General features: G+C 42.2%; 1 protein-coding gene across 1 annotated transcript in view; it reads left to right on the top strand.

Annotated features, from left to right (window-relative positions):
* Window positions 1-835: 835 nt before the first annotated feature.
* LOC145395055 (uncharacterized) overlaps window positions 836-19,150 on the top strand; it is a 262,494-nt gene continuing 244,179 nt past the window's right edge. Inside the window, exon 1 of the mRNA XM_080268807.1 lies at window positions 836-985. Within this exon, the coding sequence (XP_080124933.1) occupies window positions 836-985 (150 nt within the window). The remainder of the gene's footprint in view (window positions 986-19,150) is intronic.

Genomic DNA, 19,150 nt, shown 5'->3' with positions numbered 1-19,150 from the left:
ACTTTTGCAGGGCATTTTCATGTACAGTATATAAGTGACTCATAATGGTGACCGTAATAATATTTTTGACGCATTTTTGTATTAAAAGTCTTTAGGGTCATCTTCCATATCCCGCCCAGCGGAACACGTACCCAACACATACCAGGTGAGCGGCAGAGTACGCAAAGAAAGCTGTGGGTACATTCATGGCGTTCAGGCAAACACGAACTGCCGCGGGCGAACTGAACTTTCATTCAAATGTGTACCCAGACAACACCGACAATAATGAATGAATTCCGTTTACTATATGGCTGGGAAAAATAAGCAGGTCTTAAGCACCAGATATATTATTGCATATATAGCACACAACTTGCTGACTATATGAAAAATTTATGTATACGGAACCAATATTTACCTATAAAGAAAATAATTGATATTTGAATTTCCCCGGGTTCCGTCAGCAGACGACGCACGAAGATGGCCTTCAAAAAATGCAGACGATTGTTCCAACATTATCCTTTGATTTTTTATTTATAAGTTAAATTGAACTTGTTTTGTACGTTTGGCTGATGTCGTTCTCATTTTAAAAATGGTAATGAATATCAGTTAAACTCCAAGCTTGAAGTAAATGGTCACTGAGGTTGCGAAATGCGATATTTCGCGTAAATAAAGATCCATCATATAAATTTAATAATAAGGGTATCACTCCAAAATATTTGAGTAGATTTTCGGTGTTAGTACGATCCCTAACTAATGAGACAGAATATATACTTTTCTTTCCCGTTGAGAGTAATATGTGTAAATTTTAGAAGAATAAAGTTATGGTAACAAAATTTGGGAGTTAGTCAAAACCAAAATGGCAACTATGGAGGGCTCATCGGACCAGGCTGGATCGTGTAGTGCGGATAGAACAGTGCGTGTAGCGTATTATGAAATAGAAAAGACAATTGGGAAGGGTAATTTTGCAGTAGTGAAGCTCGCAACACACAAAATAACTCAATCTAAGGTAAGCTAGGCCCAAAGGAGGGTTTGTTTATCTTTGCTGTGGTCTCCTGGTTAGATCTTATCTTGCCATATTTTACGACCTGGTAGCTTTATGGAGGACGACACTGGGTGGAATCAGATCCTCAGCCATGGCAATAAAGTGTGTATCAAGACGAGTGAGAAATGGCGAGGAGTAGAAGCTGGTGAGGTTTGTGAGCGGGAGGTTGAATTAAGTGTTTATGTTGCGAGCCAGACAGCCACCTGCCCACCACGCACTCGGCCCCGCACCCCACCACTCCTCCCTAGCCTCACATACTTACCCTGGGGCACCCAGGGCACGAACACAGGTGACATGGGCAGCCTGTGGCTCAGAGGTCTGGTGTCTCCCATATTACATCCACTACTCACCCAGTTGTCTGCCTGTGTGAAAAATTCTTATGATTAGGAATTGTTATGAAAGTCCATGATCTGAGTGTTTTGGAATTGTTTTGGCTTATTGTGACACAATATAATATTGTGTAGCTTATTGATTGACCAGTTCTGTGTAAAGGAAGAAAGTTATGAAATTAAAAAATTAAACAGCCTTTTTCCAGTAATCATTTCCATTTAGTTGTATTTTTTGTGTTAACCATCTGATATAAAGACATTGATTTATTAGTTTCATGGTACAGAATTTGTGTTAGTTTAGAATGTGCCTCAGCATGGTTATTTGGTTATATTATTGTAACACTACTGAGGTAATGGTTTTGGTTATGATATGTAATAGTTATTTTCTTGTGTTACTGTGAGGTGCTGAGTGGGGGAGAAGACAAAAGGGGTGCAAGGAACAGCATGGTAGAATGAGGAGGTGAGACAGGATGTGGCACAAGAGAAGAAAGTATATAATGAATGGATGAGAAATAGGAGCGTGGAAGAAGTTGAAAGATGGAAGAGAGAGAGAGATGTAGAAAGGAAGAGGTGAAAAGATTAGTAAGAGAGAGTAAAGAAGAGAGTGGGTGAGGAATTTGGAAGGAATTTCAGTATAAAGTGGAGAGACTGTAAGAAAATGTTCTGGAAAGAGGTAAAAGAGAGTTAGACAGGGTGGCAGAGAAGTTAGTCGGGGAATGAAAGGTAAAAATGGTAGATTACCAGTGGAGAAGAGTGAAAAAGTGAGCAGATGGAGAGAACACTTTAAGGAATTGTTGAACATAGGAATTTTTTTTTAACTCTAGGAAGAAGGAACCAAAGGCCATGAGCCTGCAATTCTGTTCCTTCCAAAAGAAAAACAAAATACAAGAGAGAGCCAAATTCAAGATCCGATCATTTTGAGATGCCTGGACACACTGCATTTGAAAGACTGGAGATCATAGCTAGCAGGAAATACAGACACCGGGAGACAGTTCCAGAGTTGACCTATTGCATAAATGAAGGACTGGGAGTAACAGTTAACTCCTGCATTAGAGAGTTGGACAGAAAAGGGATGAGAGTTTGCTGCTAGGCGGGTGCTACGCGCCCGTCGTAGAGGTGGGGAGCAGTGACCATGGAGGTGGTGATAAAAAAAGAGATAAAGAGGCAACAGTGCAGTGAAGAGACAGAAGTTGAAGGGAGCCAGTAAGAGGAGAATGTGAGTATAAGTGGCTGGAAGAAGGAGGGAGGTGAGAAGACAGGAAGAAATCAGTAGGATGGAAGCAATGAAGAAAGTCAGAATAGGGAAAGCCCCAGGAATTGATGGAGTGTGTGGTGAAATGCTGAAGCATGGGGGAGAGATAGTAGTAGAATGGATGTGGAGATTGGCCTGGGAGCAAGGTAGAGTCCTAGAGCATTGGAAGTCAGGTATAATTATTCCCTTGTACAAATAAAGAAGGGAAAAAGAAGTGTGCGGTAATCAGAGGGGCATTTGTCTTCTAATAGTAATAGGAAAAGTATATGGTAGGATACTTATTGACAGAGTTAGGGAAATGACAGAGGAATTAGATGGAGAAGAACAGGGAGGTTTCAGGAAGGGAAGAGGTTGTGTAGATCAGATACTCATTCTTCGATTTTAAAAGGAAAAGTTTCTGGAGAAGGGAGAGAAGTTGTATGTAGCCTTCATGGATTTGGAAAAAGCATATGACAGGGTGGATAGACAAGGATTGTGGAAAGTATTAAGAATATGTGGAGTAGATGGGAAGTTGTTGAATGCTGTGAGGAGTATGTATGAGGGTGCTAAGGCTGCAGTGCATGTGGATAGTGAACTGAGTGAATTTTTCTATTTGAAGGTTGGGTTGAAACAGGGATGTGTCATGTCTCCATGGTTGTTCAATCTGTACATGGAATGGGTTATAAAAGAGATTCAAGGTAGGGCAGTGGATGTTGGAGCAGTCCTAATGAGAGAGGGCAGTGTTTGGAAACTCCCTGTACTGTTTTTTGTAGATGATACTGTGTTAAGTTAAGACAAAGGGGAGCTGCAAGGCTTGGTAGATGAGTTTGGGAGAGTATGTAAGAAACGGAGTCTAAAGGTGAATGTAGGGAAGAGTAAAGTTATGGTCTTCGAGAGAGGTGAAGTCAGTGAATGTACAGTGAGATTGGATGGGAAGGAAATGGAAAATGTGAGTGCATTTAAGTACCTGGGCAGTGTGATGAGTAAGGATGGAAGTTTAGAGGGTGAAGTGCTTGAAAGGGTACAGCAAGGAAGGAAGGTTGCTGGTTCCTTAAAAAGCAGTGATAAGAAACAATGAAGTGAACATGGAAGTGAAACGCTGCTACATGACAGTATTGTGATACCAACTCTAATGTATAGAAGTGAAGCTTGGACCTTGTTGGAGGGACATAAGTGGAGAGTGAGAGCTGTGGAAATGAGTTATTTGAGAGGAGCATGTGGAGTTACATGGAGAGAGAGATTGACAAATGAGGAAGTGTAGGATCGTTGTGATGTGGATGTAATAGGAAGTGTTAGGAAAAACACAGTTAGGTGGTTTGGCCATGTGGAGAGGATGGAGAGTGAGAGACTAATGAGGAGAGTGTATGTGAGTGAGGTTGAGGGGGGGAGAGCGAGGGGGAGGCCATGGATGAGATGGAGTGGAGAGTACCGGGTATATGAGAGAGGGGAGTGTGAGTTGGGAGCAGGGCAGTGAAGTGGCGGGAGACAGGGCAACATGGAGGCAATTTGTTTGTGGCCACCCCTTACGGGATTAAGGCGTCTGGCAATAGATAGATAGATAGTTACTGTAATTTTGAGTATTCCAGAAGACACCTTGAAATGTACCATATCAAACAAGTTTTTTGTTGTACATTTGGTAGTATCATGCAAGTATGCATATTCTGTAGTGCCTGTGAGTGCTGTTGGTACAGTATGTGGCTTGCAGTAACTACTGTACAGAATACCGTATATGATTCATTGTACCGTACAGTTTGTGAAGCCTCTTTTATATTTTGGAATATGACAGTTTCATTGGAGTTTTTTTTTTTATGCAAGGAAGAAGGAACCAAAGGCCTGGAGCCTGGAAATTGTTCCCTCCAAGAAAAAACAAAAATAAGATAACAGAGAGCCAAATTCAAGATCCTTACATTTCGAGATGCCAGGACACACTGCGTTTGAAACACTGGAATAGCCTAGTCTCAAGAAAAGGAAATTTGCAAATGCACTTAATTTAGTTTGCCTGAGTTGTTTATTTATGGTAGTTAATGACAGTATTGTTCAGGTTAGTACCTTACCGTACTTACCAGTATGTCATTTTCAGTATTAAAGGGGTATCATTCCATATAAATCCAGATGCCTTAATCCCTGAAGGGGTGGCCACACACTAATTGCCTGTATGTCACCCTGTCCTCTGCCATCAGGTTGCCCTCTCCCTAACTCACACCCATCACTCTCATATACTGTATATCTCCATCCCATCCCTTCATCTCATTGTTGGTCTGCCCTTCCCCTTCACCCACCTCACCTCACATACACTCTTTTAGTCAGTTTCTCATTCTCCATCTTCCACATAGCCATACCATCGCAGAGTATTTCTCCTGAACACATTCAGTAAAATCTATGCCAGCTCCTTCAATTCTTCATTATCTATTTGTCTCTCCATTAAACTCCACATGTTCCTTTCAAGTACCATAACTCATTTCCACTGCTATTACCCTTGACTTACCAGTATGTTCTAACACAAGATCTAAGTTTTGCTTCCATATGTTAAATAGGGAACAAAATATTGTAATGGACTTCCTCATCTGAACTTTCATCCTTACTCATCATACTAAATAATTGAAAGCACTCACATTCACTATTTCCAGACCATCCACCTTCACTGCATTCTGGGACTTCATTTCTCTCTTAGACCATAACTGCTTGTAGTTACATTCACTATTAGATTTATATACCTTACACACACACACACACACACACACACACACGCACGCACGCACGCACACACACACACACACACACACACACACACACACACACACACACACACACACACACACACACACACACACACGTAGGCACATAAAACAATCACCACACAGACATCATCAGGCTCTCAACAACAGTGTTCCACCTTCAGACATTCCAACAATAGTAATGAAGAAACACCAATGTGCCGTACCATATTCACTTCACGTATAAGACAATTCAACACATTGATCATAACACCGTACTACAAGCCCCCTTCATGACATCCACCCATTGGAGGCATCCTTAAATAGAAATGATTGAGTTCGCCTAGCCAAGCGTAGAGCAGGACATCATCCAGCCCTGCTCAGCTACCAACTTTGATTTGGGTGGGTGGAATCACAGATGACTCTTGCCCATCTTATAGAATAGGCCCACACAACACACATACTGGAGCACTGCACAACACATACCATAATGTAGTACTGCACAACATACACTGAGACACTGACACAGCATCAGCAGTGTAGAGAACCTATGGGACAACCCTGTAGGGGTGGTTGCTTGCTTGTGGCTGATGAGTCTGCTTGATTAGACAGACAGGTTTAGCAGCAGCAGCAATAACTCCCATTCATCTTCACTTATCAGTACCGGTACCGGTAAACTCCCATTCATCTTCACTTATCAGTACCGGTACCGGTAAACTCCCATTCATCTTCACTTATCAGTATGGGTGAACTCCAAGTCATCTTCACTTATCAGTACTATTAAATTCCCATTCATCTTCACATATCAGTAAACTCCCATTCATCATCACTTATCGGTAAACTCTCATTCATCTTCACATATCAGTAAACTCCCATTCATCTTCACATATCAGTAAACTCCCATTCATCTTCACTTATCAGTAAACTTCCATTCATCTTCACTTATCAGTAAAGTACATGTATCATCAACAAGCAATAGCCCAGGCAATTTTAAAATCGTACCCTCTCATGCTAAAGACGCAACTGTATCCACTGCCCTACTTTGCATTTCTTTTATAGTGCAATCTATATACAGTACTGTAGTAAGTACTGAACAGTCTTGGAGAGACATTGCCTCTCCCAGTTTCAGTCCAACATTCAGACAAAAAGATGCAAGTACACTCTCCACAAGCACTTCTGTCCCAGTGCTAATGCAATAGGTTTTCACGTCCAGAACAGTTATGAAACTGATCTTGGAGTTTAAGGAAGAAATCCCTGGTTTGCAGCATATCTGCAAGTGATCCACAAGCTTTCCCAGTTAGGCTACACATCCAGACTGCCTCATACCCAGAGCCTTAAAATTCTTCCAGAAGGTATTGGTATTACTTAGACATATGGTGTAACTAGCTTAAACTACAGATATACCTCCACTCTCTCAGCCCATTCTCATGCGTGTCACTGTTGCTGGAATGCAATTGTCTAGTGTCCTGCTACTATGCATCTTATTCAATACCCATTTATAATCACAGCAAGTCTGATGAGAGAGGGCAGCATTTGGAAACTTCCTGTACTGTTGTTTGCAGATGATACTGTATTGTTAAGTGAAGACGAAAGGGATCTTCAAGGCTTGGTGAAAGAAATTGGGAGAGTGTGTAAGAAACGGAATCTGAAGGTGAATGTAGGGAAGAGTAAAGTTATGGTCTTCAAGGGAAATGAAGTCACTGAATGTGCAGTGAGGTTGGTTGATGAGAAAATGGAAAATGTGAGTGCATTTAAGTACATGGATAGTGTGATGAGTAAGGATGGAAGTTTGGAGGATTAAGTGCTTGAAAGGGTACAAGGAAGAAAGGTTGCTGTTTTCTTGAAAGCAGTGATAAGAAATAGGGAGGTGAGCATGGAAGTAAAAAAGTCGCTACATGATAGTACAGGCAGACCCCGAGATGCGATACCCTGGCATAGCGATGGGGGTAGAAATACCACCCTACCCTGCCGATCGATGGCCGAACCCCAGTATAACGATGGGTTTTATTATTTTTAAAACCGATTTTGATGATATTTTAGACTTAAATTTTGTGTTTAGGTTGATTTATAAACTGTTTTTAGACCTAGATCAATGTGTTTTAGTCATAGTTGGAGTGAACATTGTCATTTTGGGGTGGCTACAGTTACTAAGTTTGATTTTTTCCAGACTTATTTTTCATGATTTTCAGATTTTTTTGGGGGGGTTTGAGTTATAAACTGCTTTTAGGCTTAGTTTACCTTGTTTGAAAGCTATTTGGGGGTTCAGTTTAGCAAGAAACTTGTTTTTGGACTCATTTGAGTGGGTTTAGGACTTGGTTGAGGGGGAAACCAAGGCTTAAAAATGCATCCAATACTGTACATGTTAAATCTACCCCGAGATACGATACCCTGCTTAGCGAGGGGTTTTTACTTAACTACTTGCATCATGAAACCTGGCTATGCCTGTACAGTATTGTGATGCCAACTCTAATGTATGGAAGCGAGGCTTGGACCTTGGAAGGACACAGGTCAGGAGCGAGAGCAGTGGAAATGAGTTATTTGAATGAAAGGAGCATGTGGAGTTACATGGAGAAACAGAGTGACAAATGAGGAAGCAAAGGAGTATTGTGGTTTGGATGTGGATGTATGTTATGAGAAATACATTGAGGTGATTTGGGCATGTGGAGAGGATGGAGAGCAAGAGACTAACGATGTGAGTGTATGTGAATGAGATGAAGGGAGGGAGAGGGATGGGGAGGCCAAGGATGAGATGAACCTCATTGGAAGGACACAGGTCAAGAGTGAGAGCAATGGAAATGAGTTGTTTGAATGAAAGGAGCATGTGGAATTACATGGAGAAGCAGACTGACAAATGAGGGAATGAAGGAGCATTGTGGTGTGGTTGTGGATGTGATAGAAAGAATTATGATCATTGAGGTGGTTTGGCCATGTGGAGAGGATGGAGAGCAATAGACTAATGAAGAGAGTGTATGTGAGTGAGATGGAGGGAGGGGGAGGCCAAGGATGAGATGGAGGGATGTAGTGGAGAGGGATATGAGAGAGGGGTGTGGGAGCCAGGTAGAGGGCAGTGAAATGGCGGGGGACAGGGTGACATGGAGACGATTTGTTTGTGGTCACCCTCTACGGGATTAAGGCATCTGGTAATAGATAGATGGATAGATAGAACAGCGTAACAGATATGACTACGTCTGTATCAAAGCTTTGTGCCGGCACTATTATATTACGGACAAGTGTAATACCAGTACTTTCTCACTTGTGAGTGGTTACCTCCCAGATCAGAATATCACATGGATTCTTACAGGGTCAAGACCTTTGGCACAAAAATAGCTACCATTGCTTGGATTGTTTTAATGAAGAATATGCTAAATCCATTAAGGTAACTTTTTTTTTTTTTTTTTTTTTTTTTTTTTTTTTATGTTGAAATGTGAGTTTTGAGGGAGGATTTTTGGGTCAGTTTGTGGAGGGCTCGGGTCTCAAATTTATTTTAGTTGTAATTTAATAAATGTGCCTTTTGCAAATTCACTTTTCAGTCTCAATTGTGGGGTCATAAAAATCATGAGAGTCAACAGTTTAGAAAGTTATCGTCATACTGATACCAAAACCATAAAAACAAGTCTAGGCTTCCATCACATAGGCATGTCTTACTGTCGCATTGCTTCATACACCATTTAAATTTTTGGAAAAATTCATTGCCTATCATATAATTGCTCACATTCCAGTCTCTCTCTCTCTCTCTCTCTCTCTCCCCATGTATTTTACTTCAGCCATCACACGCATAGGCATATGCAGTACCTCATAATATATATATATATATATATATATATATATATATATATATATAGATAGATAGATAGATAGATAAATATATAGGATTTGTGGTAGGTGGGGGTGCTCACCATCCACTCACTTGATGTAGTGCTGCTTTCGGGTGTCTGCCCTTTCCTCTCCTCCATCCTTCTTTCCATCCATCCTCTTCTGTCTTTCTTTCCTTCATTCTTTCCTCTTTCTTCTGCCTGCGGGTGACTTTACACTCCCTCTTGTGTCTTTCTTTTCTTCATTCTTTCCTCTTCCTTCTGCCTGTGGGTGACTCTACGCTGAGTGACAAGCCAAATGGTTTCCTGTACACCAGGAAACCATTTACTATGCTGGGTGGTAACCATATAACCAAATTTTGGCTCCTGGTGGTTTAGTGGGTAATAAAGGTGCTCCAATCGGATTGAGCCGGTGAAGGTTTATATCCAAGGGGTGGTTGGAGTTTATTGCTCACGTAATGCCACTCAGGGATGAGTAAGGCTGGTCACTCATCTTAAATGCCAAGACCAACTTTCCTAGCCCAGGCCTCCTACGCTCCTCATAGAGCAATGTAGGATTAGATGATGGATGGATATATATATATACTGTATATACAGTACAATCCCAGTTAACCGGGTGGCTTGGGGAATTTACCTTCCCGGTTACAGATTTTTCCCGTATTTCTGATTTTCAAGTCAAATCTATACAAAGGCTATCACAGCAGTAAATACAGTTCAGGTACTCACCAGTCACATTAGGGGTTACACTAAGAGATTCCGCCTGAAAAACTGCCATGTAAACACACACCATGGTCATAACCCACGTGCGTGCAATGTCTAGCAATTTGCAGTACTGCAAATTGCACCAGTCCATTGTTTACCGAATTACTGTATTCATTATATGTACTGTACTCATAAAAATTGAATAATAAAATAAAGAAATAAAAGCTTGAACATTTATTAGTGAACTGATGATGTGTTAAGACTGCACTGTAGAATTATCACGACACCTGTGCCTCCACGTGTTTGTTTACGTTTCTGACCCCGACTGTTCTTCTTCCCCACCTGACCTCCATCACTCCACCCCTCACCCGCCACTCAGCTGTTTTGCAGAAAATAAAATAAATGATGTACGTATGAAATGCAGGCATATTATTTATTTATTTTTCTTCCAACAAAGTAAACTTTCATTCCTATTAACATTTATATTCAGCCATTAGTGTTTTATAATGTTCGCCTTTTTCAAGTCTGTTGCATATGTCCAGCTTCTGTTTCAAGGTAAGCACGATACGCTTACGTTTAGTTTGCACTTTAAGCATTTTGGAGTGTACAAATTACCGTCTATCAGAGGAACACAATAGCAAGAGAGCTTGTTTACTGTCTGGTGGCAAAAAGCAGACTGGTGATTTTTGGAGGGTGTGGAGGATGACTGAATTCAAGTAGGGGAAACACGGTGAGAGGAGGGGTGGTTAAGAGGATTTGCTAGGGATTTACATTAGCCGGAAATGCCTTCACCTCGCTTTGTTTGACTTCACCCAGCCTCGCGTGACACGATCAAACGGCAGTTTGGCGGTCCATTCAGATTGGCGCACAGTTATAACTTACTGACATTTTTACCAGCCCTTGAATTTTCCCGTTTTTCTGAGTATTCCGTTTGTCTGGATACCGGATAGCTGGGATTGTATTATATATATATATTTTTTATGTGTCCGACTTCTGGGCATAGGCTTCATAGCCTGCTATCAAGGCCCAGCAGTCCTCCTACATACCATACATCTCTACATATATATATAAGTAATTCCTCTAATATCCGAACGCCCAATATCCGAACATCCCCACTAACCGGACATAATCGTCCCGGGATCCAATATTCCCAAAATGGGCCAAAAACCGCAAAAAAAAAAAAAAAAAAAAAAATCTGACTTTTTTCCCTCCCGTCATTTGAAATTGCCGCTTGGCGCTGAACAGCGGTTACACCGTGGTCCCTTCACCCCTTCCTTCCTCCCCCTCCCCCCTCCCCTGTCAGGGTTGCCATTTGGTATTTTTCATTACCAAGTGTGGGCCAATTTGGTAATGAAAAATTCGTTGGTAATGAATCAGAATAATGCATTACCAAATGGATTTTTCACATGTATGAGGATACACAGGATGGAGATGGTGGATTGTTTGCTCTCTCTGATTAATCTGCTACCCTACATGGCATGAAAATAATCAACATGGTGTTAATTATAAGGAGAGTGATTACATGTATTTCCACTTGTATATATAATTAGTAAAGAATAAATGCTAGCTTTACGAATTTGGTAATGAAAAGTTAAATTTGGTAATGAAAGTTGAGGAGATTGGTAATGTGGCTGTTGTGATCTGGCAACTCTGTTACCCTGCCATCATCAACAGTCACAGCCAAACTCCGATCGAGAGCAGATGCTCATAGCAGTGCAAGCCACAGGTGCTTTTTTTTTTGTGAATAAACTGCAATACCTCGCCATTAGAACACAAGGGCATTTACAGTGTTGTGCTGTGTTAAGAAATTAGAATTTAGAGTGCAGAGGATTAACTGTGGACTGCAAACTGGAGGTTCAAACCAGTCCAGGAGCCAGGGACTTGTAAGTACCCAGAATGTTTGATATTGTATAAACTCACCTCTAAAACCTCATTTTATGGTTCTTTTGCATTTATTTCAGTCTTTTATGTCCCTTATTGGTGTGATTTTGGTCTTAAATAGGTGCAATGCATGTCCAGAGGGAGTTGTATAGATGTTTTTCTGAGTTAGGGTCCATAAGTACAAATCCAGGAGGCTGGGGCCCAGTATCTGGACAGGATCACTATCCGGACATGCCTTTGGCTCTATTACGTTGGATATTGGAGGGATTACTATACAGGTATATATATATATATTTATATATATATACAGTATATATTTTTTGAGTTTTACGCAGTGTTCCTTTTTTTTATAAAGGCTAAGGTGTCACCCCTGGGTAGGGAACTTTGGTTTGGGGGCATGTAACACTTTATGACCGGACACCCTTGTTGATGTCTACCAATGACCCTCAGGTGGACTCGAGCCTCCGACCCTTTGGTTAGGGCACTCAAACCCACTGACCCATGGTTGACAACCAAAATTTAATAATAGTCCCCTGTTTAAAGTCCAAGTGGTACTTCTCTGTCCATCTATCCATCTTTCTGTCTGTCTTTAGCCAGATGCCGTATTCCTGTGAGGGATGGCCGTTTGTTTTTGAGTTACCGTACCAGTAGTTGTTTTATGGGGAAGGGCACTAACCTGCTGCTGACCCACCTGTTGACATGTAGGGAACATGTATGGGTTGGTTATATGGTTACCAAATGCTGTTGTAAATAGTTTCCTGGAAACTGTTGGTTTGTCACTCAGTGTAAAGCTGCCTGAAGAGGAAAAAAAAGTGATAAAAATAACAGGAAAGATGGGTGAAATAGAGAGGGGGCAGACACAGAAAAAGAATGATAAAGATGAAAGAAGAAGTAGGCAGCACTACATCAATTGAGTGGTCGATGTACTTCAGTATTGTAAATATAGATAAGCAGCCAACAGGTGGAAAATAAGGCTGATCAGTACAAGCATGGAATAATCTTTCAGAATATACTGATAGGGTGAATAGCTGTTTGATACAATGCACATAAAGAAAAATCCTGTACACAAACTTTTGTCATTAATGACAAACTGTTGAGCAAACATCCTCACACATAGATAGTGTCAGATCACTGGTTGTTGTTGTTGTGCTACCCCATTGTCTGATCAAGCTGACTCATCAACCACAGCAAACAACCATCCCTGCATGTCAACAACCCTGACACAGATAGAGGGCTGGCACTACAATCCCAAACAGATCATCTTTTCATACTGAACAATCTAGACCAGCTTACCCATATCCCACACCAAGCCCACCTCCTCCCATCATCCCCAGACATCACCTTCTGCTCACCAAACCTCGCCCCCACTACATCCTGGAGAGTGGTCAAAACCCTTGGTTCTGATCACCTCCTAATCATCATCACTACCAAAACCAGAATCACCCCAGCTGGCTACAAACACACATACACTAATTATAAGAGAGCCAACTTGGAGGCCTTTGTAACTGAAACAGAACATTTCGAAACACTAAACAGTGCACCCATCACAAACATCAACACACTTTCAATACAGTTATACAAAATGCAGACAAAAATCGCATCCCTAGAGGCAAAAGAAAGAGACACAACCCCAACTTCACACCAGAAATTCAAGGCCTCATCAGACAACTGGACACACTGAGACACACCCCAACACCCCATGCACAAGACACCGTACAACAAATACAAGAACTCTGCACTCAAATAAACAATAAAATATCATAACAGCAAACACTAAACTGGAAAAATTGCCTCCAAACACTTGACCAAAAAACAAACATCAGCAAACTCTACAAAACACTAAACAGCATCACACTTTCCAACAGCAACACCACACAATCACATGCTGCCATCACAACAACAGACACCATACATCAAACAAACAACAAGCAAACACTCATCAGTCACGTTTCACAGTTCAGCCATCGAAACCCCCATCCCGAAGACCGACGTAAGAGACAGTTCCCCACAGACCGAGACTTTGCACCTTTCACATACAACCAGACGAAGCACATCATTAACAACCTTAAGCACTCATCTGCCTGTGGACCAGACAACATAAGCAACATTCACCTTAAACACCTTGGACCACAAAGCATGCAAGCACTCACCAACATATCAAACTACAGCTACTCACACAACATAATACCCAACATCTGGAAGTATGGCATTATCATCACTATCCCTAAACCCAACAAAGACCCCACCTTACCCTCCTCACACCGCCCCATCACACTCCTCTGCACCCCCTCCAAAGTCACTGAACGACTGGTACTACAGCTAGTCACACCTCACATTCCCCTAGCCCAGTCACAACATGGCTTTAGGCCACTACACTCCACAAACACCCTTCTTACAGACCTTACACAGAGAGTTTTTGATGGCATGAATTCAGCTAGGCCACCACACAGAACACCCCTAATCATTCTAGACATCAGCAAAGCTTTTGATGCCATCCCCCACCACAACATCACAAACAAAATACTCAACACAAACATGCACAATAACACAAAAAGATGGCTGGCAAACTACTTAGGAGGCAGATGTGCACACTTAACATTTGCCGGTCAGTCTTCTAACATCAGAAGCTTAAATGGCGTCCCCCAAGGATCTGTTTTGTCCCCTACAGTCTATAACCTATACATGCACGACATACCCACACCCCACACACCACAGATACACATAGCTTCCTATGCAGATGATATAACACTTACATGTATGCACCAAAATGCAAACACAGCTGCACACATCATCCAACCTTACCTCAACACACTACAGGAATGGTTCACCACAAACAGGCTCAAAATAGCCCCAGCCAAATCCACAGTGACCCTTCTCACAAACTGGACAGCAGAACACAGTCACATCCCACACCTCACCATAAACAACACTCCCCTGCCACACACACGCACCCAAAATCCTTGGTGTAACATACAATACATCAGTGTCATTCAAACAACACATCACAAACGTTAAAAATTAAATATCACCAAGACTCAATGCCTTGAGGTCACTTGCCCATACAGCATTCGGACACAACAAAGAAACCACCACCACCACTGTATACAAGCAATACATATGTTCAGTGATGAATTATGCAAGCCCTGCCTAGGCTCCTAACCAAAACACACTACAACACTCTACAGACCATACAGAACAAAGCCCTAAAAATAATCACAGGCTGCACAGTTACTACACCCACAGACCACCTACATCAAGAAACCAAAGTCCTCAAAATCAAGGATCACCTAGACACGAGAGGTACCCAGTTTCTTGCTGCAGCCCCACAAACCCAGAACATCCACTATATTACATGGCAGCACATCCACCCACACCAAGTAACATCAAAACAACACCCAGCACACAATACCATTCACAAATACTGTCATCTCTCCCACCTCAGACCAGCTTCCAGAAGCATATCCACACTCAGATCACTCTCTGCTCCATTCAGTCACTTAAAGACAACACACAGTTGCATGCACGGCCTCCTGACATCCACCCTTCTGAATCCTGTCCCTTGTGAGGACAGGGTCCACCTGGCCAGGCTGAGATGTGGGCACCATCCGGCCCTCTTAAGCTACCAGAAGAGGCTGGATGACTCCGTTGCTGATGCCTGTCCAGGATGCAACACAGCACCCCATACTATTAAGCACATTATGGAAGACTGCATTGCACACAATCACCTATGCCAACAACACAACATACACTCTTTGAGAGCTGTGTGGTAAAGTCCGGTCTCGGCCATGGCCTTCCCAAGGGACTCGGGGCTGTTCGGCCAGACTGCCTGGGGAACAACTACTACTACTACTGCCACTCCTGCAGACCCACCCTTTGCAGTGAACAAATGTTCCCATGTGGTTGACAGCACCTTGCAGTATGGCGCAGAGATTAGTGTACAGGATTGGTTTGTGGATGGATGCTGCATTTTCATCTCTACTCAGTTAACAGGGCAGTACACTGTCATTTGGTTATATGGTCACCATTCAGCATTGCAAATGATTTCCTGAGTTACAGGAAACCGTTTGGCTTCCCACTCAGCATAGAGCACCCTGAAGTGGAAAGAAGCGTAATAAATAATGACAGAAAGGATGGGAGATGTAGGAAGAGAGGAGGATTTATACAGGAAAGCAATGATAGACAGGAAGGTAGAAATAGTCAGTACTGCATGAAGTGAGTGGATGATAGATACCCCCACCTACCACCTTAGATCATTAGGAAATACCAAACCCCAAAATCCAGAAATCTTCCCAGCAGCATGCCGTAGGGCTCCATCCTAATCTGTTCATTGTCAGTCATTGGCCTGGTTCTCAGGGACTACCTTTCACCTCATATATACTGATAACTAGCCTCACAGCATTTCAGATTTAGGCATCAGATTTGTCCAAACAACACACTCACTCACTCATTGGAATTTATGTCATGTAGAATGATTGATTGTACACTCTGGACAGACATGAATATCAAAACTTCCACCTAGGCTAATTGCAACATTAACCAGTCACTTCCTGTTGACAGCAGTCTAAAAATTCTGAAATGTGCACTGGACTGACACTTTACTTTTACTTATCTTAGAACATCATAAATGCCTAAGGCATGTGCAGACTTAATGCAGTGAAAGTCACACAGTGATATCATATTCAGTCAGCAGAATTCTTACTGTATAATCAGTGCAGCAGTCAGGTCTAATTCACCCACTGTGAGAAAGCACAGCAAACCACTTTGTGCAGTCAGCCATATATTTGGATGAAAATAAACTGTATGCATATTTCACATGTAGCCTAACTGCATGAAACTTCATGTAGGACATGAGGTGTGACATTAGAGCAAAGATCAGTACTGCGAGCGCACACATAACGCAGGAGTATTATACCCTGAAGCTCCTGCTTTATGGGAATTCTCCATTTTATGGCCACATGTTTACATGTTAAAGAGTTTCATGGTACCTAAACCTACCCCAGGTTTAAACTTTGGGTCAGTTTTCAGTTTTTTTTCCCTTGACATTTGCCTACTTAATAAAGACTTCATTAAATACAAACACTGGAGGATTTCCCACCTTGAATGGAAGCAGTTGTGGGCTTGCTGAGGGAAAGTGGAGTGGGTTCCAAGGCAGCGCAGGACCCCTACTGGTCCCCAGCACAGTACGTCAGCAGAATCCTCCCCATCATTACGAGAGCAGGGTCAGACACTCCTATCATCTTGTCCATGGGTGATCCTCCATATTCCCAAGCTGTCTTCAGAATGGCTTCCTTCTTGCTGAGAATCGTACGAATGGTGGACTCGTTAACTTGTAAAATTTCGCAGTGTCGCAGTTCTGCTGTCCTTTCTCCTTCCTCTTGATGACATCCACCTGCCGACATTTGGCAAGGTCATGGTGCGGCAGCATGGGCGGACTGGGTCAGGTGGCCAAAAAAAAAGAGTAAAGATCACACAGAGCACGTGTGCAGCCAGAGCGCAGGGAGAGGGTAGGTTCATCCGGGGCAGGAATGCTCAGTGGACTATGACAACACCCCGTGCAGACGCATGATAGCAATACAGTACGTCATAAGCTGATGCAATCCACGCTCTGTCTATCACTTGCCGTGTTGTGTGAATTCCAACTGTAATTTTATGCCACATGCAGCGTTCTGTCTATCACTGGCCACATAGTATGACTTTGAAACATAAATTGGGCCCTCCTGCAGCATTATGTCCATCGTCACTGCGTAGTCAGGTGCTGTAAAAAATGAGCAGCTTCCTCTGACCACATTATACCATATCTATTTTTTACGCAATGTGGCATTTTTTAGACAAAATGGCACCTCCAGTGTTATGTGAGAATCGCTTTTTGTGATCGCGCGTTATGTGAGCGCTTGCTGTATATACAGCACTATAATCTGTCACCTATTTTAACAAAATTTTATCCAAATTTTTAAATAAATATGCTGTACCTTACAATCATTGGCACCAGTAATTCTCCTTTTAACCCCCTGTATCTGGGTGACATTGTTTTTAGTTTACTCTTGCATCTACCAGACAGTTTTACTGAACTTTTGAAAGTCCTTCTGTATTGGAGGGGGTTTATAGGTCTTCATCTAACCCTTCCAGTAAAAAAAAATGTCCTAAGTATAATGAGCGATTGGTGAAAAAGATAACTAGATCTGATGTGCAAGGTGTAAGGCTGAGAGGAAGACCACGAATAGGATGGATGGACAGTGTGAAGAGAGCGCTGGATGTGAGAGGGATGTCTGTTGAGCAAGGAAGAGTGGCTGTGCGTGACAGAAATGGGTGGAGAGAAATTGTGAATGGATAAGTGATGACGCAGCCCTGAGGGGATATTCTCCCGCATTTGGTCTGATAAGCTATTTCAGGTCAGGTGCGGGTAAGGGGATGAGTTTGTTATGATGTGGCAGGGGTAAACCAGCTCTCCTGTCGGGCCCTGCTGCGGATGTCGATGATTGCATTGCGCAGTTGACCCTTGTGCAGTGTGGTGTGGTGAGGATCTGTCCGTTCTCCCCTTTGGGGCTAAGATGCAAATGAATGTGTTTGAATGGATGAGTATATGGGGAGTGTGTCGTCCTGTCTCGGCTACCTCCCTTTCCTTGGGGGAAGCAGCCTAGGTATATAGATATAGATAGATAGAAGTATAAAAGTTGTCGAGATAACAAGAGTATACTGGAAAAAGTCCGATAAAGTCAGGAGCAGTCCGGACTGCCTGACCACTTCAGCTATGTTCACCACAATAAGGTAAAAAAAAAGACACGTTTATCAGTGTACAGTACAGTACAGTATTATTATATATGCAGGTATTACAGTATACCATTTGATTAATGTAGTGAGGTTGTAACACAGTACCATACAGTACCGCACTGGTAGTCAAAACAGTTTAAAAACTGTTCAAGCAATCCAGACTAATGTCTGATATATCAGAAAAAGTCCGGTTTAGCAGGGGGAAGTCCGGATGTCGCTTTTACTGGAATTTCACATTTTTTGCAATGGTTTGGGTCCCAATTAGTCCGTTATAGCGAGGTCTTACTGTACTGTGACTCCCATTACCATATTTATTATTATTGCTCATGATAAAAGAAACCATGTTTACCATGACCAGGTAACCAGCCAGTGTTTGGCTAGTGAGGTAGCTAATACCTGTAATGTACAGATATGTGGCAGGTGGTGGCGACCACCTATTTACTCACTTGATGTAGTGCTGCCTACTTCTACCTTCACCTTTACTTTTCTTTTTCTATGTCTGCCCTCCTCTCTTGCTATTTATCCCATGTTTCCTAACACTTTTAATTACACCTCTTTCCTTTTCAGGTGGCTTTACATTGAGTGACAAGCCTAATGGTTTCTTGCAAGCCAGGAAACCATTTACAGTGCTGGATGGTAACCATATAACCAACTTGTATGTGTTTCCCTGCATATCAGCAAGTAGGTTGGCG

This window comes from Coenobita brevimanus, chromosome 29 (assembly GCF_032717465.1).
Source record: "Coenobita brevimanus isolate Jiangsu-jjx chromosome 29, ASM3271746v2, whole genome shotgun sequence".
NCBI classification, from domain to species: Eukaryota; Metazoa; Arthropoda; class Malacostraca; order Decapoda; family Coenobitidae; genus Coenobita; species Coenobita brevimanus.
The sequence above is the reverse complement of the archived record's forward strand: the minus strand, read 5'-3'. Positions and strand labels throughout refer to the sequence as shown.